Here is a 25,786-nt window from a genome sequence, read left to right on the forward strand (position 1 = left end):
ATGACTTCATGTGGCCAAGCTGGCATAACTGCATATGCGAAAAGCAGGATGGGATTTGCAGGAAGTCAAATAAAGGGAATATTTTTCCTGTGGATGCACCAGGAGCAATTTGGAGGCAGTAAGGTATTTAGTCTGCTTTCCAAATTGCATTCCTGTGGAGAGCACAGATGTAGCTAACATGACCACATAACAAGTACTGGTCAATCTGTATGTCTCTGCAGAGGAGAAGCTGTGATGTAAGCCTTTAAGACATTTACATGGTGTCATTTTTGGGGGATGGATTCAGTTCCAAATGAGCAGTTATTTTCATAAAACTCTAGACCTCTGCCCCTCTCTTATATACTTCTTGAAAGTGGTTCAGAAATTGCTAGAAGAAAGGAAACAGGAACAGCTGTGACTACCGGCATGAACAAATAACCCGGCTGCAAAGACCCTGTTTCTATAGGAACAGACAGGCTGGATGAAATGGGGAAGGTCACAAAGACAGAATGAATCAGCAAGGGGCAAATTTAGTAAAAAAGAGGAAAAAGGTGATATGAAAACAGATGTAACAGGAAAAACAGACAAATTGACAGTAGAAAGAGAAAAGTCAGAATCAGGGCAAAGTATACATAAGCAAAATTTTCTGTGAAACCATTGGGGTCAGCAAGACCAGAGAGGGCCATGAAGGACTGGAGGGAGAAAGAGAGTTCAATTGCCCAAGCTGTCTTTTATTTTAGCTTACAGAAAGAAGTTTTTTCTGGGATGATGACGTGAACAGTGCTCTCCCTCTCACACAACCCTCCCTCCAGCCTGTGTTTTGCACTGCGAGAACCAAGCTACTCTCTATCAAAGCATACACAGCGGATGTGTGCTCTCTATACTCGTACCCCTGTTATCAGAAAACAGAAGCAGCAAGGTGAAGCCTCACCCTGCCAGTGCCTAGCATCAAATAGGTAGCTTGTAGTGCCTGTGTTGCTTGAATATACTGGGGTTTTATCCCATCAGAAGAAATCAGCTTGAGATAAGGAAAAAAAATGTATTTTTAAATTGCATAAACTAGTTTTAATGTAGCTACAGTTTGTATTTGTTATTTTTCTTACAGGTTTATTTTGTTGTCAGCTTTAATGCTATAGACTGCATTCCCCATTTCAGACAACACTTTAATCCGTCTAGTTCAATTTTGGACTAATGGAATTTTAATTTGAATGGAATCCAGTGTTTTCATTCTATTTTCACTGTCGCTTAGAAGATCATCTTTTGTGTTAAACAGAGTCTAAATGTAACTTCTACATAGAGTATGAGTAAACCTAGAGAACTTCAATACCAGCAAAGGAAGGCTGATAAAGGTACAGCACCTGGGCTAAGTATAAAGCACTTACTGATTGAGGAAGGCGAAGAGGTATCTCATCACTATAAGGACCGACCTGGGCAAAGTAAGGAGGAGTTTGCGGATGTGAAGAGCCCTCTCATAGAGATTGTCTATTCCTGCAAACAGAAGAAAGTGTTTTATGTTCCCTTGTTTATGATTGTCTAAAAGAGTATTTAGGCAATTTACTCAATTTACTCCAACCCTTTATTATCACATACCTCTCTAGTCAGTATTGTCTAATTTTGGCCTATTAGAAAAATAAGATCTAGAAGTTCTTCTCCCCCTCATTAAAACCACACAGTTTAAAAGTAACAGTTTTTAAAGAAGATACAAATCTGTCTAAGTCAAATGCTGGCCACTTGCTGAGCTTGATAGCTCACAAAACCACAAAATCAGTACATAAATAACCTGAAGGAACCAAGGAAAGATGTTCGCCATTCATTTCAAATACAGGTGCATTCTCTTTATTTGAAAGTTCACATCAGATATATACTCCAATCATCGAGCTTCTCTAGTAAGTTTTCTTAATCAAATATCCAGCTATAACTCTCTTACTGGCAAAATAGGAGAAAGGCCTTATGGTTTTTTTGGTATGGAGCCAAGAAACACAAAGATTGCATTTTTCTCAAATGATTTTATAGCAGTCCACTGAAATTCTTCTGAAGTGGGAAAAAAAAATCATCTGATAAAAGAACCAGTTCCTAATGTCTTGTAGCAGGGATGCACTATCTTCTATGTTGGTCAGAAAGACCATGTGGGTGCAAGTGGGGCAATGATGGGATAAAAGCTTGAACTTTTTCAGAATAAGCAGTATCTCAATTTTTAACTCAGTGTGTTTTCTGTGTAAATGACACAGTTGGAAACAACCTAAAATTTCAGTAAGGCTTTTTATGTCAGCCAAGAAAGTATGCTGCAATTAGCAACATCTAGGGGAAACCTTAGCAGATGAAGATGAGAAATCCTGTCCAGTGGCACTAAAGTGGATATTCAAAAATTTGGAAATCAGAAGCAGGAGCTGATTCCAATAGCTGAAAAGCCAATTGTACCACAAAACATGGTATTTATGAGTACACACAATTAAAATAATTACTTACATAAAAATGTGGTAAGTGTAAACAAAATTACTGATGTGTGTTACTTATGTGCTCTTTGGTATGGCTATTTCTACCAATCATTATTTATTTGTAGATGCAAAATGTGTGTTGACTTACATTTCTTAGAAGAACAACTGGTAACTGTTATTTTGGTAATAAAAACTAAGCATAAGCAGAGCATGTTGGCAGCAAGACTTTTGTTTACCACGTAGAAGTGTTACAGTTCACTAGGAAATGCCACTGTAGCAAAAGGGTGTGAGATGTTTCCACATCAGCATTCACAGGAGATGCCACTGGCTCAGCACCACTGGTGTGCTGCAAACAAAAGATTCTGGGATGGGTTCAAACTGGCCTCCATCAGAGTTTCTGCAGAAGGAGAACAGCCTACCACCGCTTGCATGAAGGATGCCCATTTGGATTATGGTATCTACTACAGGAGCAGAATAGCAAAACTCTGGCAGGAAGTAAAAACCTATTCCCCAGCAGAGCCCCTGAAGGCTGGACAGTGTCCCTGCTGAGCTGCTGCAGAGCTGGTAGTGAAAAGGACTGCTGATAAACTGTATAATTTATTACCTAATGAGTCACTCTGAACCCAAATACTAGCTGGAAATCCGTTCAAGCCAATACACTTTCTCAAATGGAAAAAAATGGGACCTGAAGTTTATTTTTATGTTTCTGTTAAACATGGACTGCATGAGTCAAGAAGCATTTCTGGTTACTGGTTAAGAACTGGTGTCCACGGCAGGAACTTGCTAAGTTCGGGAGCTGCCTGCACAGTGAGGATCCACAGAGCAGCTCAACAGCTCTCCTCCCCCATTCCAATGCAGGCCACATCTTGGAGATGTCCATGCTGCACACCCCCACTTCTGCAATGCAGTGCCACACTGCTGTTCTGCATAGACCACAGCCACCAATTTTAGTGCAAAACCTCTCTCCACCTGCCTCATCTAAGTCCCTCCCAGTGGAAGAAGCAGTTCAGTTCCAGTTCTCTGAACAAAAGCAGCTGTTGTTACAGCGAGGGTGCCTTGTGAGTCTCCAGTTCAGCTGACTTTCCTCCTGACACGCCTGTCTGTAAACCTCTCTAAGCGGAGTTGTAGGTCTGGGTGGTTTTGAGCCTGTGCGCATGTGCACAGGTGGAGTGGGGCTGAAGGAGGAAAGTCCAAGGAACTTTGGTTACATCTTTCAACAGTCCTGCTTCAGCAGCACTGTGTACTGCATGTGGGAAGCAGGAGGGAAGTTTTGATGCAACACCAGGACTTGCCTTCTGCATTACAGCCTTTCTGGCTAATGCCTTGTACTACAGTCCTGCCTCCTCCAGACAATTCTGGAGACTGGCCCTGGGCCAAGTTCAGTCATTGCTGAACTCAAATCAGACCTGAGAAATGCACTGGCTGGGACCCAAGGTGGGTTGAGCAGCTCCTTCTAGCAGTGTGCTGCCTGTATGGCTGCAATAGCTCTGTCTAAACTAGTGAGCTAAACCAGGATGGGGCACACTGGCAGGCAACTACCACTCAGTAGTTACCACACTGAGTGGTAAAAGCCTCCAATGTGCTTGTGGTCTGTGCCACCTACAATTCTTCCAAGCAATTCCTAGATAAGTTTAACAGGATGCATGAGTCAGGAACTGGTCCTACTAGGCAGCACAGAGACGGCAGAGTAGGTACAGAGAGTCTGGCTGTGTAGAACTATCCCAGCTGTCCTACCAGGAGCATGATCAATACTAAGCACTAGAAGTGACCTGAACTCTAAACTGAAGCAGTTACATGCCATACATGCTTGAGTGAGATGTGTGTGTTTCCAATACTTTCCTGGTAACCCGGACGCAGCTTCCATGAAAGTCCCTTTATTGAAAATCCAAACTATTGTTAAGTGTTAAATTTATGTGCTTTCCACATTATTTCAAGAGGCTTTTATTTTCCAGCACTGATTTGGTTTAAAGGAGCTAGGTAATGATGTAATGTATTTGCACACTGCTTTTAAATGTGGAGCTGAATTTCACCACTGCTTGAGAGTATGCAGTACATGAGTGTTCGGGTACGTAGGAAAGATGGAATGAATACAGAGCAATCTTTCTACATGCAGGCGGAAAGAATTTGCAGCTCTGCTTCTTCCCATGCAGAGGAAAGCTAAAGCATTGCTTTGCCTCCAATGGCTTTGCTAAAGAGAGCCTCAGGGCAGAAGGGCCATCCAACCTATAAGCTGGTTGCTGCAAGGAAATACTGGCAAAGCCAATGCTGAAGAAAGCTGGCCATATCTCCCCTCTCACAGTACTTCTGTTGGAGACCCTCTTTTCATTACTCTGATTTTTTTTATCTGAGTGCCTGGTGAGGTATTACCCATTTCTCAGCTAAGAAAACAGAAGTGCTTGCTATTACATGATTTGTCCTAATAAGGCAATTTAGCTGCCAAGCTGAAATAGAAATCAGGGGATTTGAAAACTGGTTCATTACTCTAATGATATGATGAGACTCATATTCCCAAGGACAAGCAAGAGGACAAGCCTCTGGCAAGGCCAAACACACTGAGAACTAATGTATTTTTCCTGACTGTGGAGAGAGACAGGGAAGAGAGATCTCTAAGAAGGACACAGGAATATCAACAAATCAAGACTAACATCAAGTAAATACCACACAGTGAAATGGTTATTATTTTCTAGTTCCCAGTTCTCAGAGCAAAGCAAAACTTTTGGAGCTCTGGTCTGACACATCTGCCTTCCAGACCCATCTTGGCCATGGGGGTCAAACCCACAAGCAGAAGAGTTTCCTGTCAGCAAGATGAGAGGCTGTTTGGTGTGGGAACACTGTGCTTCTGTCAAAGCAGTTGCACAGGAGATAGTTGTAGGTGAAACAAGAGAAGGGGAAGAAGCCAGCTTCTGGAGTTTCATGACTGCAGCACTTTGTGGAAGAGCCAGGCACCTGAGCCCAGAACTATCAATGTATTTTCATAAGAAAAGAGAGGAACAAAGTACCCTAATAATATAAGGAATTTGATTTTCTGTGTATTCGTAACATTATCTAGGCATCTAAGTTTCTGAGGTGTTTGGGATCTAAGAAGCCTCCAGCTACTACAAAAAATGAAAAAAAAAAACGAGCTCAGAGGACTCCTCAGAGGTCATTTAAGTCTACAATCTTAGCCTCTGACTTCACTTTAATCCCCTCTGAGTGGTGTCTGTTCCACTTGTTCATAAAATCCTCCAAAAAGGCAGATCACAAGCTCCACAAGAAAATCTGTTGAGGTGCAATACAGCATTGCTCTTAGAAAAGATTTTATTTACTGATCTCACATGGGCTTACTCTGCAGACGGTCCATGTCCTTGACCTGGATGAATGAATCCAGATGAGATTAATGTCATTGCATATATTTATCAGCTAGCTGTCTCTTTGTCAGCCACACACTAAGGACTGGTTCTCAATTGCACGAGATAGACATAAATCCTAGGCAGTCAAGCCTTGAAAAGTGTGATCTTCAGTCTCCAAGAACACTGGAACCTCTTCTGGAGAGGCAGTGTCACCTTCACTTACTGGAGAGACACACAGAAACAATGAATCTCTACTTTTCCAGGAGAAGTAACAGTTTTAACCACCTGGTCACTCATGATGAGGTTTTTGCAAAGGTAATTCTAAAGTGAAACGGATCAGAAGTGAACAATCTACCACAGAAGAGTAAAGGAAACCTGAGAGGAGAGAAAACACAATTACTAACAGAAGCCCCCAAACACAAATAAACAAAAACTAAATTAGAAATGAAAATAGGGATATATTCATCCTAAATAACATTAAGAAAATGTAAATTAAAATGTAAATTAAGCAATTACGCAAACTCAGGTAGTGGAGCATGTAAAAGGCAACATACTCAAATATATAGATGCAGTGATGCAGAATAAGTCTTTTTGCAAGAGAGCAATTACTGGTGGTTTCAAAGCATTTTGGGCCAAATGGACAGCTGCATATGACTCTGTTTTTTTAATTTAAAAAGGAAAAGAAAGCACTGTATTTGGTCATACACATGGCCTCTCCTGCACTGGAGGTGAGACATGGTTATCCAAACGAGAAGGTTCCGCCTGGGAGCAGGTAGAGCTCAGAAACATCAGTTACGGATTGGGGATGTTACATGAACCTCTCTTAACAGCTAGCCTCCACAGGCCAATCTCAGTGTGACCAACAGGATTGCAAACATTTGGCAAAGGGAAGATATTATTGATCAAAACATATAGAAGGTGTCAGAACCTGGTGTCAGAAACTAATGAATTGTGTTACAACTAACATCCAGTGCTGTGCAAGGTAAGCGTATTTCACAAGCAAGGGTAGCACAAAGGAGGAAGCAAACAATGGTAATGTAAGATGTCTCTCTACTTTAGGAACACGGCTTTGAAGGATAAAATCCAATGTAGTATCTCTTTGTGGGGGCTACTTGTTATTCCCACTCGGTGTGGTGCCTACTAGTAACAGAGTGAATGCCTAATGCATATTTTACACACCCTGTGGATGTCAAATGGGACTGAGTTACACTTGCAGATGTAATTTTTATGGTCAATTTGCAGCTGACAAGTTATCTACATGAATATGTATTAGTGCTGAAGTTAACAATTTGTGCCTCTTTTCATTTTGGTAGATGAGTCCAATCCAGCTCAAAGATACGTATATATTAACTCAGCAATGCCACTTACAGCTCTTTCAGATCTATTTAAGAAGGCATTACAAACCCAGCAGTCTTCACTGTCACCTAGGCAAGGAAACACTTCCCACTTTGTTGAAACTTTTTCATGGAGAGTTGACGATTCAGAATTGTTTTTTACTTTTTAAGTAGTGGGCAATAGCCTGGAAAAGCAGTAAAGCTATTTTCTTCCATAACATTTATATCTTTAGGTAAACAGGCACCACTGGTGGCAAGGGACTAAAACGATAAAAAGCAGAAGGAAAAAAAATGTGAGTTTTCATTCATCTTGCCATTTTTGTCTATGAAATTTAAGGCAAGGGAGATGAAAACATGAAGAATTGGAATGCTCTGTGTAGACGTTAAGCAGTCTGAATAGCTGAGGTGGGTCTGCTGCTGCATGGCAGAAATGTGAACTTGAGTAAGTCACGTGTGTAAGAGCTCCGACCAGGAGTGAAACTGCAGTCCCCCAGCAGTGAATTCGAGCCAGCCCTACCAAGCTCAGCTTCTGTACCTTCTGCCTCCATGTAGCTCCTGCTACAAATACTTTTCTTGTCTTTGGCCCAACCTGTTTCTACAAAGGGGCAGACAGAAGTGCAGTGCAACTCTCCTCCTTCCCACCCCAATCTTGGATTGTCCTCTGGATTACAGAATGCTGCTGGGACCAAGAGTAGCCACTCTTTAAGATGAGAATGAAGAATTATGGCCCACAATCAGATGGATTCTTTATGTTCTATTCTAACTTTCATGCTTGCTCTGGCCCAGTGCATATAACTTGGCCCAAATTTTATCTAAATTAGATCATAAGCCCAAACAGAATAACACTGTTCTCATGAGTCTAATTAATACAAATTGCCATAAAAATCACAGTAATTTTGTATTGTTTCCACTGTATTTACAAAATGGAAAGCATTAACTCACAATGCTCTATTTCATTTGGAAATACATGCATAAATGTAAAGGAATTTCTTGGTGGCTGTACTGAGGAAAGGTTCATTTTGCAGCTGTAGCCTCAATTATGCCTGACATCCATAACTAAGTACTTCAGTTTCAAGGGGTTTTTCACTGGCAACATTACATTTCCATATAAAATGTGTGACATTCTGCCCTTTTACAGTTTTATGTGAACATTAACTTTACAAATTTGCTTTCTCCCTCTCCCCTTCTGTAACAATTTCTGCCAACGATTAAGAAACCACACTGACATTTATCTTGAAAAACTATTTGAAAAGAATGTTTATTCCCTTCCTCACTATTTTTCAGATAATGAATGCAATATGAATTAAGAGTATTTAAAAACATTTAATTAAACAAGTGAAAGTTTTCCGGACTTTATGTATCAATTGTGATCTAAAGAAGTTACACTGACCTAAGTTCTCACAGAAACCTGTTCCCTTAGCAGAAAGACCAAGATACATAATATCTGAGGCCACATAAGCACAGGAAAAAAACCTAATGAAATTACGATTGATTCAAAGTCTGAAATGGAGGCGAAATCTTGCCTAGATGATTTTCCTTTTTGCAAGATATTCAGTGTTAAAGTTAAAATATAGCAATGCAAATAGTCTTCTAGAACCACAGTTTATGATAACATGTACCATGTAGGTGCTACATAGTATATTTTGAAATGCTTGCTGGTTTGTTTTGGAGTTTTTTCCCAATAAAACATTCTTATTCCTTGGAAGTGGTGCACCATTCAACGAAGTGTATAGAACAGTACGCAGCTGTAAAAACACTCCACCTCAGGCTTCTCAGATAACCAGAAGATGCGACCACACAGCCCCTTGTTCCCAGCATATGCTTCTGGGGCTGGCTCTGTGTGCAAGGCACAAGAGCTGTTTCTTTCCTCATACTTCATTCAAACTCCTCCCTCTATGACAACACAAAGTAAACTCACCCCGGTGTGCTCAAAGAGAAAACCCCTTCTGTCCTGCCTTGGTCCAAATTTAACTCTCCTCCCTGTGCTGAAGGCATTGATACACCATTTCAGTGTGCCCCTAATGATAACCTTGTGAAAACCAAACCAAACGACAAAATCAGCCCCCCCCATGCTTCCTCCAAAACCTGTCAGAAAACAGATCTTGGACTCTTTCAACATATTATCACGAAGAAAATCCTCTGCTTTCTTGTACAACAGCAATAGCAGAAGTCAAAGCTAGCAGAACTACTCAGTCATTACACCTTGTTTTGACAAACTGTCATAGAGATGATAACCCAGATTTATGACACCCTCAGAGAACACTCAGTCTAAACCAGGATCAGATGGCAACACCTCTTTCTCAACAAACATTTTAAAATGTTGCTGCGAAAAGCAGTGACTTTGTTCCAGGCTATTGTTGTTCCTGATTTCAGCTCTGCTGGATGATACTATTATTTAAATAAAAGGTTGTCAACTCACAAGAAAATAATTCACTGCAATAGTTGGACATTGTCTATGGAAAACAAGATCTAGTATTAAGGATCTATTATTCGCAGCCATTTTTCTTGAAGTTCTTAAGAACAAAATAAATACCTTTTTTGGGACAATTGAATTGGAACCCTCTCAGACAGTGGTGCTCTGAAAGGTTGGTGAATCACTCCTACCTGTGCAGGTGCCACATAATCTATCTGCTCAGTCCACTGAACTTCTACCCCTCTTTCCAAATACCCCATTCCCTCTTCAGTCCCTTCAGTGGTGAATGAAAACTCTTTGAAATCATTCAGGTTCCTCTTCTTGGAACACATTTAAAAGGCTGTTTTGGGCAAAGATCTTTGCATCTCCTGAGCATTCACTTGTATAATCTCTGTAAACTGAACACTCATTCTTGGTATTTTACAATTTAGTTTACAATTGTATTTAAAGCTCTTCAACACAGCAGACTGCAATACCATCTCCACATGTAACAACCACCATTTATATTTTTCTTAATGCTTAGTCAAAATAGTGAAGACATAAAGAGATCAAATGGGCAGAATCTGACAGCAGAAACTTTGAGAAAGAAATCCGGTACAAATGTTTAATGACGAAAGTGATTAATCATTTGAACATCTTATCCAAGAATGTGGTAGATTTTCTATCAACTGAAGCCACTAAATCAATAAATTTTTCCAGCAGATACGCTTTAATTCATCCAGAAGTTATGGAAACCGGTGCAGGATTGATTATTAGGTAAAGTTCTATCATCCCTGTCATGCAGAAAATCACTGAGTCAAAATGACCCTTTTTTAGATTTCAATTTCTATGACTTGCAGGGATTTTCTGGGCTGTGGCACCATCGTTAGCTAAAGCTGAACTGAAGCAGAACCAGGACTACGCTTCCTAAAAAGACAGTGTCCCCCTCAGCATCAGAGATCAGACTGCTAAACTGTGGTTTTCAGGTCCTTTAGGACTCCTCAGTGCCACCAAGTCTGTAAATAGCAACAGCTACAAAAAAAAAAAGAAACACAAAATATTGCACATATATGTGGTCACAGTGATCCACGTATTTGTAACCTCCAGCAGGAGTTACTGCAATCCTCCTTATGTGGGAAGCAAACCACACACATCGTGTCCCCCAAGTAGAGAGCTGAAAACCCCACCTGATCGCCAGCCTGGGACACTTTGCACCCATCACTTGGTGGCCCTGCCTGCTGGGCTGAGACCTCTGCCAAAACAACAGTTTGTAGAGCCTGACCTAATTAATATTCCAAAGGACTGGCTCTCATTACCTGTGGAACTGCCTTTTTCTCCATTTGGTTGAAGCAGGCAAGTTATAAAGGAAGGGTAGAAAGGAAATTCCTCCTCAAAGCTAGCTCCTCTGACCACTGTGCCCACAGGAAACAGCGAAGTCTACTGATGGTTGGCTTGGCCTCACCCCTCAACACCTGCAGGAGTCAGTGACCTGGGTCCCTGAGGTTTTGTGCATGTCAAAGCAATTCACTCAACCACTGACAACTTTCCAAATTACTACAACCTCTCTGTGTCTGGCTATGAGCACCAGCAGCACACAGATCATGCGATGCTCCTCCAAGGCATCCTATTACAACTTGCGTGTGGGAAGGCAGACCAGGCTCTCCCGCAGACAACTCTCAGCTGTTCCCCTCTATCCCTGCACTGAAGAGTGTTCTGGGTTGGATCGGTAGTTTTGAGCTGAGCACAATAAAGGTCCAGAATCACACAATGTTGAGCAGTTAGTTACTTATTCACCAGTGCTGACCCCAAGCTGTGGGGCATGAAAACCTTCTCGGAAAGTAACACAATCTGTTTGCATGTTCATGACTTCATTCCCTTCTGTCTGTGCACAGAAGAAAATAATAATGCATTTAAATTTAACTATCCCTTGTACAGCAAAAGATATTCTTCCTGCCCTATTAAACAAAGAATTGTACTGTACATTAATGCCAGTAGAAAAAGGGAACAACCACAGCTGTGAGTATGACTAACAACTGACCCAGACTACTACACATGGCAAACAAATCATCTCAGGAAAATCTGTGAAGTTAGCTCTTTTTTCAGGCTACTACTGCATTATCTGAAAGTAAAATTCTATTGAGAAAAACCAGAAATTTCTACTTACTGATACAAGAAATAAGATCATTAAATCTTTCCTTAGGAAAGACAGGATTTTCCAGCCCTCGGAAATAGAGCTTCAGTACTCCAGCAACTGAGTTAATGTCATGGTTACTTTGGTCATCTGCCAAAGGATTTTCACCTTAAAAAGTAAATAAAGTGAATGAAACACACATGCAGGAGCATTCTTGCATGAAACATTTTTATAAGTGAGTGACATTTTGGGTGGTTTTTGTTTTTAGTGTGTGGGAGGTGGCAATGCAAGCATTCAAGTAAGATAATAAACACTGATGTAGAAATCCCAGACTATGATTAAACTAAAAAAAGGCAGCCTAAATAAAGCTTCCCTACAATTACATAACCCAGGGATCTCTTAGGTCCTGAACTTCCAGCTAGGTATTTATGGACATGTCGTGATTTACAGTTAGTAAAATAAAAAAGCCAAACGTTCTTAATTGAATAGAGTTTTGCAGACTTTTCTTTGGACCCCTACATGAAGCAAATGGAGTAAGATCACTCATTGAATTGAAAGATGTGTCTTCATTCTAAAAATGTAAAACATCAGGAATATATGCAACCATTTGGTTGAAAACCTAACTGAAACCTCAGCCACGACTGCACTATTTTATTTATGTAATTTTAAAGGCTTAATCTTTATTTTGAAATGCTTTAAAATGTATGGATCTTCAAGGATAACACTACCTAGGGGGAGCAGCTAAGAATAAGCAGATTTAAAAGCTGCAGAATGGAGGGATGTGGCTTCACTTAGCAAGTGAAAACAGCTGCTTTATGTATCTTGTCAAAGACAAGATCAGGTTTAACAAGATATATATAACTAATACTGGGGAGAAAAATACTGTGCATATTTTCTCATGCTTTTAGTCACAAGACTTCTTACTCCAAGGGTTTTGTCATTAGCATGATCTGCAAAAGTTTTAATTTTCCCTAGAAATTAAAAAAACCCAGCTTTTAAGACTCAAAAAAAGGAATGTAAGATTTAAAAAAAATGTAACAAGTATTGCTTTAACACAGTTAGAGGACTGCTGGACCCAGGTTTCCCTAGCAGAGCAATCCTAGGCTGGGAGTTGGAAGCCACTAATGTTTAAAAAGCTGGTTTTACTTCCTGGTATTTTTCATGTAATTCCTCCTCTGGGGCTGAAGTTTCCTTTGGGAATGAAAAATGGAATGACCCCTTTTTTTTTACTCTCTATTTTCCTGGATTGTGATGCAACTTTGGCAGAAGGACCAGAAAGTTGAGCACTCATATTCCAGAAGATCAAGCAACAGGACTTTCAAATTGCATTAAGTAGTCTCTTGAATCAAATTAAACTCATTACCTTTCTTTTCTGAGGATCTTTAAAATAAAATACACAGAAACTATTATTTGCAGTTTACCATTAACAAAAAACTAATGTTTACAGTTGATTCAAGAGTCATATGTCTTGTCTGAACAAAATAAGAAAAACCCTCAAGCTCCTAGGACATAATGGAGGATAAACATGCACATGTCATCATTGTACTTCATGTTTAAGCATGTGATGGCACAAAGTTTTAGGTGCAGTACACACAGTACATACAATCTGTTTAAACAGTCAAGAAAATAATTAGAATTTAGAAGATTTTTAAATGTCAGATATTAAGGTGCTCAAATAAATGAAAATCCAATTACCTCTCTCAAATGAATTTTTAATATCATTGACTTCCACCTGGGAACCAGACACTCTAAAAATTCCCTGATGCTGAAGACCTGCAGAAAAGATGGGAGACAGTGGTGAAAAATGAATTAATTTTTAAAAATACTTTTAACCTCTATTTTAAAAACCAGTTGTAGTGCTAAATGAGGAACGTAAAAGATTTATGAAAAAGTCAGGGCAGTAATGAAATGACATAGTTTTTGTCAGAGCTTACCATATAAGTTTATAAATCTGATACAGCTTTCCACAATAAGAGGAATGACTTGCCCTGAATCCTGCAGAAACAAGAGCAGAACGAGTGAGCTGCAGATCAGAAAGAGGAAATCTCCCTACTACGGCCTAATGTGAAAATGGACTTTCTTGGTCAATCTAGATGGACATACAGTGCTGGTAAAAAAACACCTAAGTAAAAATATCACTTCTAACAGAGTTCTCTTCCCATTTAGAGGGAGGGAAGAAAAGGAACAGGTGAAGAAAAGAATTATGGTTCTTAAAATCCTTTAATCAGGAAATTCAGTTCTCTACCCCTGTTACCATATCTGGCTAACACTGTATGTGACATCCAGGCTCATGCATGCATTTTAGATTTCTGAAGCAAAATGAGTTAAAGCAATGAATTTGCCCTTTAGAAAGATTATTACTAAGAATAATAATTCATGATGAAGATGATCCCTCTGCATCAATTTAACTGACCTTTCTTTTCCTGGTGGAGAAAATCCTACGTGGACCTAATTATGCAGGACTTAATTCCTCAATGTGGGGGTTTTTTATTATTTAGTAGGGTTTTTTTGGTAAAAAAAAAAGTTTATGGCAAACAATTTGCAAGGCATTTCTGGATTTGCTGGACTATCAGAAATGTTCTTGGAGCAGAGACAATGAATGACATTGCATGGGGTAGCAGAACGTCTCCCTCCGGACTGAGGGCACTGCTGTGCGCTCTGCTGGTTTGTGTGCCCTACCATGGGGAGACGATGGCCTGGCATGTTCTTTCTGGCTGCTCTAAATAGCTGGTAATCACCGGGTGGTGAATTGCAGCTACCTTGAGCTGAGCATGTGGCTCAGCTGCTTCTTTTCTAGGCACAAAATTACTGGGAAAGGGAGGTCACAGCCTACACCTCCCCATCTGCCACTGGCAGAGTTCAGGAATCACAGCTCCTCATCTCAGCAATGCTACAGCAGCAGGTCTGTAGCTACATTTTCAGTTACACAAAAGTGTTTTAAAAAAGGATAAAAAACATTTGTGATGGAAAGGGGTGAAGATGACTGTACACTAATTTTCAGTGAGTTACTTGTCTTTTCCTTTTAAACTGCTTATTTTCCGAAAGAATCATTGGAGTCCTTTTGTTTTGGCACTTTAAAAAGGGGATGTTTTAACCCAAGCACACTAGTGACCACAAGTTATTAAATACAGATTAAAGACATAAATAATATGGTTAAAAATTATTTGGAAAAGTTGGTGCTTATGCTGCAAAAATTAGTTTCAAAAGTAATCTTAGAATTTCTTGTCTTGAAAGCTGTAATTTTTCTTTCCAAATGCATTTCCAATATGTAAGTCCTCAGAGAATTGACTAATTCATTTGAAAGTTTAGTACAAAATCAGTTTGAATTATAAAACCATGAATTCAAAAGCACCTTGTAACTCAAACCACACATTTCCTCTTATAAGCTAGTACTTCGTTTTCATACTAAACTACACTAATGGAAAGTTTATGAATTAAGCTCAAGTAGAAAAAACTACTAAAATCCGTGCTGGTTTAGTGGGGCTTACAAAAGACTGTTATCACTAACTATGCTATTTAAATTGCAGCTTGTTCGTCTTTTAATTCAAAACCTAGCAAAGACTGGCTAGCCAAGAACCAGTAATGGCTGCATTAGCATTTCCTCTTTGACTTGTGTCACGGTTTGGTAACAGCTAAATAAAAAACCCCTTGGAACGCATCAGTTGTTAAACCCAGGAACACCATCATCTTCACCAACACCGAGCAGCCTGGCTCTCCAGAAAAGCAGAGTATTAGAAAACGTGCACAACATGCACCCACATCTCCTGTTAGTACACTGGTTCATGCAAAGAATGTGAAGCCCAAGAAAAGATAGCGTTTGCAGTAAGAAATTACAAAAAAAACCCCAAACCCAAATCACTTTCATACCTGGTTTTGGAGAATCTGTTCAGAACCACACAAAACTTTGTACTTAAGTAATACCCTTGTCTTGGGCTGACTTTATGATGTGTATCCCATATCTCTATGGGATCTCTATGCCCAGAAATTAACTTTGTGCCTTTCACTTCCGGGACTATGCTTTGATAACCTATGACAACCCTGAAATAATCTAAACTAACAGCTTTGCCTTTTGGATCTAATCAAACAACAATAATTTGAAATAACAATCTGTGTTGGTGAGTGTCAAGAACAGTGAGCCTACTGCTACTGTGAATTTAATCTGATGTGTGTAGTCAGTGAATGTATGTTTGCAGCTAGTTATAATTTCTTATGATGCAAAACTCTTAACAAAAAGCTATTTGGTGTGATACTGTATTTCACTAGCTGTAATCCTTTTGTGCCTGTCAAAATAACTCATCTCTATTAGGAATGACACGGTCTTTGGGCAGAGATGCTATCCTACGGTAGCTCCCACACTGGCAAATCTGTCATAAGGCTACCAGCTTTTTTGACCTCTTTCCTTCTGAAATTATGTAGGACTCCCCACTTGCAAGTAAGCCCTGTCACCCACACTGCCATGTAGTATAACCTTTGTCTCTGTGAAGGAAAATGATGAGGTACCATTTCTCCTGATTTGCTTTGCCCTTCTCTAGTCCAGGGGCTTTCATTGTGAGAATTTCTGCTTCCTTGCTTACTTTCACCCCTAAGTGTGCATGCGGAAAAGCTTGACGCTGAGAGATTTTTCCAGCTCCCAGCCAGCATCTGTGCGAAAGCAGGACTTTCACATGAGTGCTGGCAGAGAGCTGGAAAATCTCTCGGCATCAAGCTTTTCAGCATCCACACTTAAGCAAGAAACAGCTCATGATACTCATCTATTTCATCATGAGATGATTTCTCAAAGTCTTTGCATTTCACGGCACCTCCTGTGTAACAATAATAATGAAAATAATAATAATAGTTTTCCCTACAGTTATACTGAGGATTTCTGAAAGCTTGACTCAAAGACAGTTAAACCTGTACAGTGCCACTGAGCACAGAATTTGTTCTGCAAAGTGTTTGCCACTAGCTATACTGAACAAGAAAAAAATAAATCTCTGTAACATTCAAACCCAATTCACAGAGCTTGCAGTCAAGAATTTTATTCATTGCATTTATAAATGTAATTTCACCATTTTTAAAGATTTCTTTCCTGTAGCTGTGTCAGCTAGCGTCCAGAGGCACTAATTGTGATGGGCTGGTGCTTGAAAATGAGTAAGAAAATATCCATCATTTAAGACTACAATCCCTCCAGAGCTCTGCTCTGGTTTAGTTTTGCCTGCTATATTTGTACACTCATTTCTTAATGCAAACTTCTCCCTCCAGGTCTTTGAAAGAACTGATTTTGAGCCAGGCATGAATGCAACCCGAGAGCCAGGCAGAGCTGGTTCTCTTGTCACCAGAACTATACCTGATGTCTTGTGTGAGAGTTCCTTCGGCCTCGGCTAGAAGCATTATTAGAAATAAAAGTATGAGAAAGAAGAAGATAGTAAATACAGCAAAGATACAAGACCCAGAATAGCGGTGATCACAATTTCACACAATATAATAAATTCCTAAAGTCATAGGAAATCAAAATCTGGATATCAAACCCAGGGAAGTACTGCTTGTCCATAGACTTTGAACACTGAAAGTAATGAAAATAACAAGCAGGAAACTGTGGTAAATTGTGGGATGCACCACTACATCCTATCTTCTACATGAAGCTAAGTTTCCTCTTAAAAGCAGGCTGCCAATACTATTCCTACTTGATTAACAAAACTGTAGGGAGGCTAATGTGAGAAACAAATCCCCGTCTTTCCCTTTGACTTCAGGAAGTATTATATTGATCAACCGGGAAAGAAGAGCCCCAGGACAGACTTAAACATAATGATCTGCCTCAGCTTTTGTGAGCTGGTGACCATTATAGTAAGAAGCGTTGAGATCAGCCACTGGGGTGGCTGGTGCCAGTACCTTGACGAACGACTCCAAATCACCATTAAACAACTTAGCACTATACTGTGATCGGGGTCTGGCCTTCCTGTGTTTCTGGGGCTTAGGGGGAAGATTTGGAGGCCTAAGGGAAGGGAATATGATTACTGAGCAAGGTAGAATTAAGTCACGCAATAAAATGAAATGTCTGTAAGCTCATGGCAAAACAACAGAACACTGTAAAGGGAGCAACAAACACAGCACTTATCAAAAAAAGGCTTTTCATCAAATATAAGTGTAACACTGATTAAAGAGTGGAGAACTGCCCCATTAAAAATGCATTACTTACGGATAAATAATGACATTCTTTATGAATGCCTGTTTTGCAGTTTTACCATATAAATTTATTCCAAACACTGCACGATCAGAATGGCTTTTTTTGTTGTGGTCATGCATAAAATGTGCAGAAACCACTGAAATTCATCCTGCCAGCCATGGCAGAACACAGACCACTCCAAGCACCTCTTATCAAGCAGAAAAGTTGCTTCATGCTGGAGAAGCTTCAAATGCAAATTAAAGCTGCTCAGCACACTCCTAAGATGCTTCAAAACCAAACTGACTGCATTTTCAACCAGAGCCAGGAAGGTTAAACAGCTTTAGCTTTGCACATCCAACCACCAACAACTTCACACACAAAAAACCCCACCTTGCTAATTAGCTAATGGAATTAAAGGTATACCAACTTGAACAAATAAGTAAAACCAGCGTAACACAAAAAGAAGCATTGGAAGAACACACAAAACTTTGGTCTGCAAAATTTTACCTAGTGTGTTATACCTGTGATGACTACAACTGAAAGAGATTATAGGAAGTAAATGCTGTTTGTTCTCTAGGTCACAAACTCCTTCGTGAATGTCATGCCAACAGCTTTCTTAGTTCCCATGCACTAGCAGTTTCTATAGGGTTTTTTGGAATTAGCAAAAATTCAAATGTTTTTGGGGGATCAATAAGGCATAGAGCATTCAACAGTGGGACTTCAGTCTGAGTACTATCTGCTATTTTAAACTCATCTTTAAATATATCCTCTTCCCGCCTATAATTTAACTTTGACCTTGAAGAACATTTCTGTTTGCATGTCTCACAGTCTTACAGGAAATGTAACTGAACCTTGGGGCAACAGGCAGGGCCCAGCCAAAGCCCAGGAGCTGGTGCTGAGTAACAGATGGGCAGGCTCTACTCCTCAGAGTATCTTTCTCTAAGTGACCAGCTGTGAGGAGATACGAGGTAAGATGGCTTCACTGCTCCCCCACTTTACTAAGGTAAAATCATTGCCTAAATCCACCATCTTCTTTCAGCTGTTTACACAGCAGGGAACTTAGGATGATGTGAGCCTGATGAGTCGCCTGCTTTGGAGTCAAGAAAGGAGGTTTTTCTCATTAGACATAAACTTGTTGATTTCCACGCATTCCTGGAATGGTAACATCTGGAGGCAGAGTTAAACATACAGTTGTCAGAATTAATGTCAGCAACTGGGAAGAATGCTCTGATTTGTTACCACTTTTCAACTGAGGTCATATAAGAAAACTAGTTGAGCAAGTCCAACTTTACAGAGCTAGAAAAGAACATGGGAGTGGTGGGAGAAAATCTGGTGTAAAGTCTGTAGAGATGTCCCGGGAACATTGGGACCAGGCAAGGTGGTTCTTGAAGGCATTGGGCAAGGATGTATTGCACGGAAAGGGAAGAGCGAGACCAGGAAAGTTGGGCTGAATGTTCCTGCTTTACCAGGACACACTGCCTGTAGCAGTGACACATACAAGTGGCAGCTGCAAATCCAAGCAGTTGCCACTGCCCCCCTCCTAGTCTCTGGGGGCTGCAGAGCTTATCCAGGTTTATATCTGGAGGCAGCTTCAAAGGTGTGGCATTACACAACTGAAAAAGTACGTGCAGCACAAAGCTGGGAGATCGAACACTGAATCCCTTCTCTTCTGTGGATATACAGAGCCATTTAAGCACGGAACACATGGATGCGGGGGGAGGCAGGTATTTGTGTCCAGAGCTAGGTTATCAAAGATACAGCCCACTGCCCAAACTGATCTTCCTACCAGGTTCTTTTAAACTGTGTATCCTGAACAAGGGAATTACAGACTGTGAGGGGCAAGGTATCTCTTGACAACTGAAAAATATTTCTTTTCTAGCACCGAAGTGCCCCCTGCAACTTCCAAATCTGATGTGTGATTCACAAAGATTTTTAAGGATCTCCCAGCTTGTCCCACCCTTGACACTGGCCAAAGCAGCTCACAAGAATGAGGAAGATCAACAGTCTGGTCCTTTACTCATCAGCATGCTGAAACAGAAATGCTGAATGTTAAAACACACAGGGTCTATACATAATTTACGTATCAACAGCAACAACCCTTACGAAGTTGTTCTAAAATTTGTAAATTCTAGGATTTTACCTACTTTTAAGTCTAAACAAAGTCAGATAAAAATATCTTACCTTGTTGTCATGTATTCAGCCCTGTGACCTAGAAAGTTCAATAAACAGGAAACAATGATTTGTAGGTTTTAGGTTGAAATTTTTGTATCTAAATTATACTTAGCAAATTATTTTTAGTCCTAACTTTCATGCTACCAGCAAAAGATACACAACTATACAGCAAACAGGGCAGTGTAGTTATCTACTATCTCCACAGTTCCATTTAAAATACAAACAAAACCCATGTTGCGGAACAACTTTTAAGAAGCCTGCCCACAGATAAAGAGTCACTTGATACTGTAAGTAATTTCAAGTAAAATTCCAAACAATGTCTATTGTTGGTGCTCATATGTTTCAGTGGCTAAATCAGTATGGAAATAGAGCTGTGCCAAGATTAGATTACATCTCCCCCTGCGCCGTGTGCCTAAACCTGTTCAGTGCTGAAAATACAGAGCTCTAGACATAAGTAGTTATAGAAAGACTTCCTACTCTCTTTTCTCTGTGTACTGCAGGAAAAAAGTACAACACTATCACTGAGAAACACCACAGGGCACTGCAGGGAATTGTAAAGAAGCAAATATATTCCAGAAAGGCTCCTTTGCAGATCAGCATACCAGTAAGTCAGGCATGCCTGACTCATCATAATGAAAAACAAAATAATGAAACAGGACAAAGATCATGGTATGGTAAGTTCCAATGAGCCAAACATTGCCAAAGGGAAATTGTGCGCTATTAATTTATTAAAAATCTTTGAACATGTCAGTAAAATACTGGATAAAGAAGAATCAGTTCAATTAATTTACTTAGGCTTTCAAAGGCTACTGATAACTTTCATCACAGGAGGTGACTTAAAGCAATTAAACAGCCATAGATATAGTGGCAAAATATTCTCACTGATCAAAAACCAGTGAAGAGAAGGGAAACCCAGTGGACTTGAAATGGTCTTTTTTCATCATGGCAGAAAATGTAACAGCCTTGCCATTAGGACCATTTATGCAATCCATCCGGCAGTTACTAATGTCTTGAGAGATCACAGCAGCTAAGGAGGCAGAGCACTGTGCAGATCACTGAAATACTTTTGTATCGAATCCTGACAAAACTGTGAAAATCTTCAAAGGGGTTAAGTGACATGCAGTGCAAACAAAATTCACTATTAACATGTTCAAGTAAGGTATTAGGGAAGAATTAAACACCTATACCAGTGAACAGAACTATGGATACAAACTTTGAAAATCACTCTGAGCTTCACTTGGGCTAGGTCTAAGTACACGTCTCAGTTCGAAAGTGACACCAAAACAGCTTGTTAGATTCCAGGACTCAGGAGTAACAGTGATATGAAAACCACAGTATTATGCGCCAATATTCAGATGCACGCTAAGTACTGCACAGTATTGACGACCCTAGTCTGAAAATGTATTTTCCAGTATCAGAAGAGTGTGGATCCCCTGAAAGTGGCACAAAGAAGCAGCTCTGGGAAAAATCTCTGACATTAAGGCATGTGAATCTTGTTGGCATCTATTTTAGATAGGAGAAAAAGAGAGATCAAAGAAGAGTATGAAAAATAACCTATAACAGAAAAGGAGTAAGCCAAGGACTTCTCCCTACTCAGGTTACCAAGGGAAATTCACTGACACTAAGAATCCCAATAATAAATGGTAGTAAAACAGAAGATGTTACAAATGCTGTGCCTGGGGGATTTTAAACACATCTTTGATATTTAACAGTTTAGGGCAAAAGGTGTCTGGGTCTTAGGGGCAATTTCTTCTACAACTCCTTGTTTCCTTTCCTGCACTTCTCTTTTCTTTGTTAATTTCTTCCTTCAATAGAGGAGCCTTTGGATCAGGATTAATATGAACATGAGTGTGCTTCCTATGTTTAGTATCAATTTCATTTGAGTGTTTCTTATTTACTTTCCAAGTCTGTAGATGCAGATTCAGCACAGAGCACTTCATCTGTCTTTCCTGTGCAGATCATGAATATGTATCTGCCGTGTCGATAAACAGCAAGACTGTAGTAGGCAGGTGATGAACCAGAATAGAAGCCCAATGTTGTTAACATTATGGACACCAGATGGGAGCCTGGATCGATCCAGCCTATATCCTTACACCGTAGAGTAGCAAGAAAGGGTGCCAAAGGAAAACCTGCAGCTGATACAATGCTCTCCTTCTCCCCCCAGTCTCCCTAGCTTTATTTAACACAGCACACTGTGTTATTTGTCTAGTCTTGTTGACATGAAAGTTTCCAGAAAAGGCAGTTTGAGGGGAGCAGTTCACTTCCTACAAATTCATTTTTATATTAGCAGTAACATTCATAATTCCACTGTAATTCAATCCTTTTAATCTTCCCCATTCAAGAAACTTTCAGAATCCAGGTCCTCTGTCCCAGGCATGGGGATTTTAATGCAGGACATGCCTCAGCTGAAGGGGGTACTTGAACTTTTTAACCGATAAAAATGATGGCTTTCACACCAAATACCAGCTTTGAATGTAAATGTGTGTGTTTGGGGTACTATTTGTATGTGCCATGCTATGGTGATGGGACAACAAATACGTGCAAAACCACTGTGGCCAACACAGATTAACTACGTGGGGGTTACAGCTGGTGTGTAGAAGGGAACTCTTCAAACAGAATAGTCCAAGCATGCCCCAGCATGGCAGAATGGCCCAGAGCCTAATGGCAATTTATCACTTAGGTCACCCTGCTGAGAAGTTTTTCTTTAGGTTTCCTTTCAAAGAATTCTTTCCTTACTTTTTTCCAACATGGTTAATGCAGCAGATTCTGTTGCCTTTTGTTTCCCCTTTCACTTTATTTTTCCAAATATATTTTCAATGAGCTTCCAGGAGAAAAGTGTCCTCTTTTTTTTGACTAAAGTCAGCTGCACACTTTTTTGTGCAAATAAACTGCTCACCATACACATTCAAAATAAAAATCTGTTGAATGAAAACTTTCATGAGAAAGAAGATAACACAGGTAGCTGTCTAAAAACAGCTACCATCTTCTACAGTTCAGGTTTGAAAGAAAATGCTGCTTATATGCTACCCCCAACCTCAGTCATTCCCTGGACAGGGGCTTCGTTTGGGTTATAGCCACTGAACTGCTAATAGCTGTTTAGGCACCTCCATGGGATTTGTGCACCTGGGCTTTTGTATTTAAACCAAGAAGAGATGTGATTAACAACAGATACTTGGCAGTAAAAAGAAAATAAGTTGACACATCTTTTAGAGACATTCCTTTAGCAAACAGGTTTTCTTTCTTGAGTCTAAACTTTAAGTTGGAGTCTCTAACCTCCAGGAGAGAATTTTTACTCTTTGTGGTGTAATCTCACTTCTTCTCAAGTCTGTTCCACTCTGTGTCTAGTCCTCAAGGTTTGTACTGCAATTCCCCTTTTCCCTTTTGGTGCATGAGGAAGTGTCTGCTGGGAGGGCTGGTAAGAGACAGGCCGGAACTGTGCATAGTGTGCGATTCATTACTGCCTTAATTCAGCTTTACTTCATTTGATCTTTACTTCTGCTGACTTGCTTTAGATTTTAAGATGTGCTTTTAAAAACTGTGGAGAGTGTTCAGGACAACAGATAATCCTCTGCTATTGTAATTTGTAATGCAATAATTTTATGTGCAATAATGATAATCAACAGGTATAGAGCGATTAATGAAGTTTTCATTCATTTAAGTTTACAAAATGCAAATACTTTGTAAAAAATAACACTAGATTAAGTCTATAAGAAACCTACTACTGACATTAGTGAGGTCAGGATTTCACCTTTTACCTTTGATAAATGCTCCACTGAGTTGTTAGGCTGCAAGAAGGACATTAGTGTCCATGTGTTAGAAATGCTGCACTAGTGAGTCCACTGTACAAGATGCATCCTGGATAATTCTACGTGCTTTAAAAAGATCACTCTCTCTCAAGTCTTTAAAAAAAACCTCAAGCCAACAGAAATTGTTAGGATGTAGGAACAGTACATTTGTCACAGCTCTTAAATCAACCTGCACTGACTGTGTCGCTCTCCTTTCAGACATGAGATTTTTCATTCAATAGCTCTGTCACCAGATAGAGTCACTTGTCTAAACATCTGTGCAGTGGAAGTAAGTATGTGTTGAAGAAGAAAAATCAATTTATTGTGTGTACTCTTACCACTGCACTGAAACTGTGACTGGTAAAAATCAAACCTATGCTTACAGGACAATTAAGCCTTAAGTTTTGTAATTCTTTTCCTGCATACCTTTGGCATTTCAGTGGCTTCACTGTATAGCTTGGAAACACTTTTCAGTTTACTGTGTGACATTTACCTTCTCCAAGTGTCCTCTGCAGCAAGTCATGTTTTGCTTGAAGTTTTGTGATGAGATTGCTACCTTCCAGATATTCTCTGAATTTCTGTAGAGATGCAGATGAATCTATTACTATGCATGACACATAAATTCCAGGAACTTCTGGATAATGTTTACTTCAGGTGTTTGGTCTGTATCACATGAATGAGGAAGTAACCAACATACCATGAAATAGAATTGCTCTGTTTCCTGCTGGTTTGCTCTTCTTTTTGCAATGCTAGGCTTACTCAGGTATGTCTCAGAGACTGTTGACTTCACAGACTCTGTTGAGCGACTGTGCTGGAAACACTCTGACACATCATAATCTTCAATGGTGACCATATCTTGTATTGTCTGCAGGGTAGCCTCTGTTGTTTTCTTAACCTGGTATTAAAAAGCACGATTTGCCAAATGCAACATGAATATATATAGGAACAGCTTAGAAGGGAAACTCATTACTCGCAGTAATTCTCTGGCACACTCCCCCAAACAAACTGGTGTGCAAAAGTGAGAAGTTAGATGTGCTATAACAGATATCTATGTAACAGGTTTCCTGTCTAGTTCTCTGCTTTACCATGGTCTAACCCACAAACACAGATGTACTCTTGTGTTGGCTTTGTAGTGAATCAAGCATTTGTTTGAAATTAAAATTGAAATGTGACATGATTTGGTTATGGTCCCTAATCTGGGAGGCAATAGAGATGATGCACTACTCTGGAGGGTCAGCTCTCCTAAATGTGGTCAATGTGTTATACTGAATATGTACATCCAGGGATCAGGATCTGGCCAGAACAACATCATCCTCCAAGAAAACAATCTGTGACCCTGTACTGTGCAGCGCTATGATGAGGGGCATGGGGATGTTTAGACTGCAGAAGTGGACAGTGAGGGCTCGAGAAAGAACAATTTACACCAGACTCCCAGCCCTTCCTGTGACCTATGCAGCACCACTACTCATAGTGGAAACGCAGGCATGGATGCTGTGGATGAGGGATGCAGTTTCCACAGTGCAATAAAGTAACCGGCAAGATTCACAAGGATGTGATTTACTTCCCGGTTCTGCTTCAGATGGAGTCTCTATTAGGGTTGACCAAATCATGGACACTTCTACACACAGCTCCAATGGGGGCAAATATTCCTTCCATGCCTGTCAAATGTTATTTCTGCCCCATGCCCTTCACTTCACTGAAAGAAATAATCTTTCCTCTTCTGTCTTTGTTACCTTGAGAGACTTTCTGAATGCAAGTGGTTGTTTCTTTTTTAAAGATGACTGTACATGTCTCACGGATATTAATATTTTGTTCTAGACATTCAACATACAAACTACAATGAGAAAAACTGGCATCCTGGAAACTTACCAGTAAAGTACATGAAGAAGTTAAATTATTTCTATGTTTTCTTTTAAAAATAGATTCTCATTTAAACTGAAGGACTTTAACATTGTCTTAACTGTGATAAAAGTGAATTTTATTTCCACTGCCAGAGCAGGGGAAAGAGAACAGCATTGTTTATTCCATATTTTACAAAAATATGCGCTTTATTTTGCTGTTCCCGTCACAGGCATTCATTAGTCATG

The 25,786-nt window shown here is 39.9% G+C and overlaps 1 protein-coding gene across 3 annotated transcripts in view; it reads right to left on the bottom strand.

Moving 5' to 3' along the window:
• SRGAP1 (SLIT-ROBO Rho GTPase activating protein 1) overlaps nt 1-25,786 on the bottom strand; it is a 147,227-nt gene that overhangs the window by 17,741 nt on the left and 103,700 nt on the right. The window contains exons 9-16 of one of the 3 annotated variants that reach the window (XM_042017870.1): nt 24,397-24,594; nt 24,193-24,277; nt 19,924-19,951; nt 16,927-16,960; nt 13,535-13,595; nt 13,296-13,373; nt 11,634-11,768; nt 1,362-1,467 (exon numbers count right to left, since the gene is read on the bottom strand). In XM_042017870.1, coding sequence (XP_041873804.1) covers nt 1,362-1,467; nt 11,634-11,768; nt 13,296-13,373; nt 13,535-13,595; nt 16,927-16,960; nt 19,924-19,951; nt 24,193-24,277; nt 24,397-24,594 — 725 coding nt within the window. Of the gene's footprint in view, nt 1-1,361; nt 1,468-11,633; nt 11,769-13,295; nt 13,374-13,534; nt 13,596-16,926; nt 16,961-17,468; nt 17,572-18,264; nt 19,771-19,923; nt 19,952-24,192; nt 24,278-24,396; nt 24,595-25,786 lie in introns of those variants that run through there. The other 2 variants (XM_042017869.1, XM_042017871.1) reach the window with 2 other exon arrangements.

Source organism: Corvus kubaryi, unplaced genomic scaffold (assembly GCF_017639235.1).
Source record: "Corvus kubaryi isolate FWS band 111438036 unplaced genomic scaffold, C.kubaryi_AGA036_p1.0 137, whole genome shotgun sequence".
NCBI classification, from domain to species: domain Eukaryota; kingdom Metazoa; phylum Chordata; class Aves; order Passeriformes; family Corvidae; genus Corvus; species Corvus kubaryi.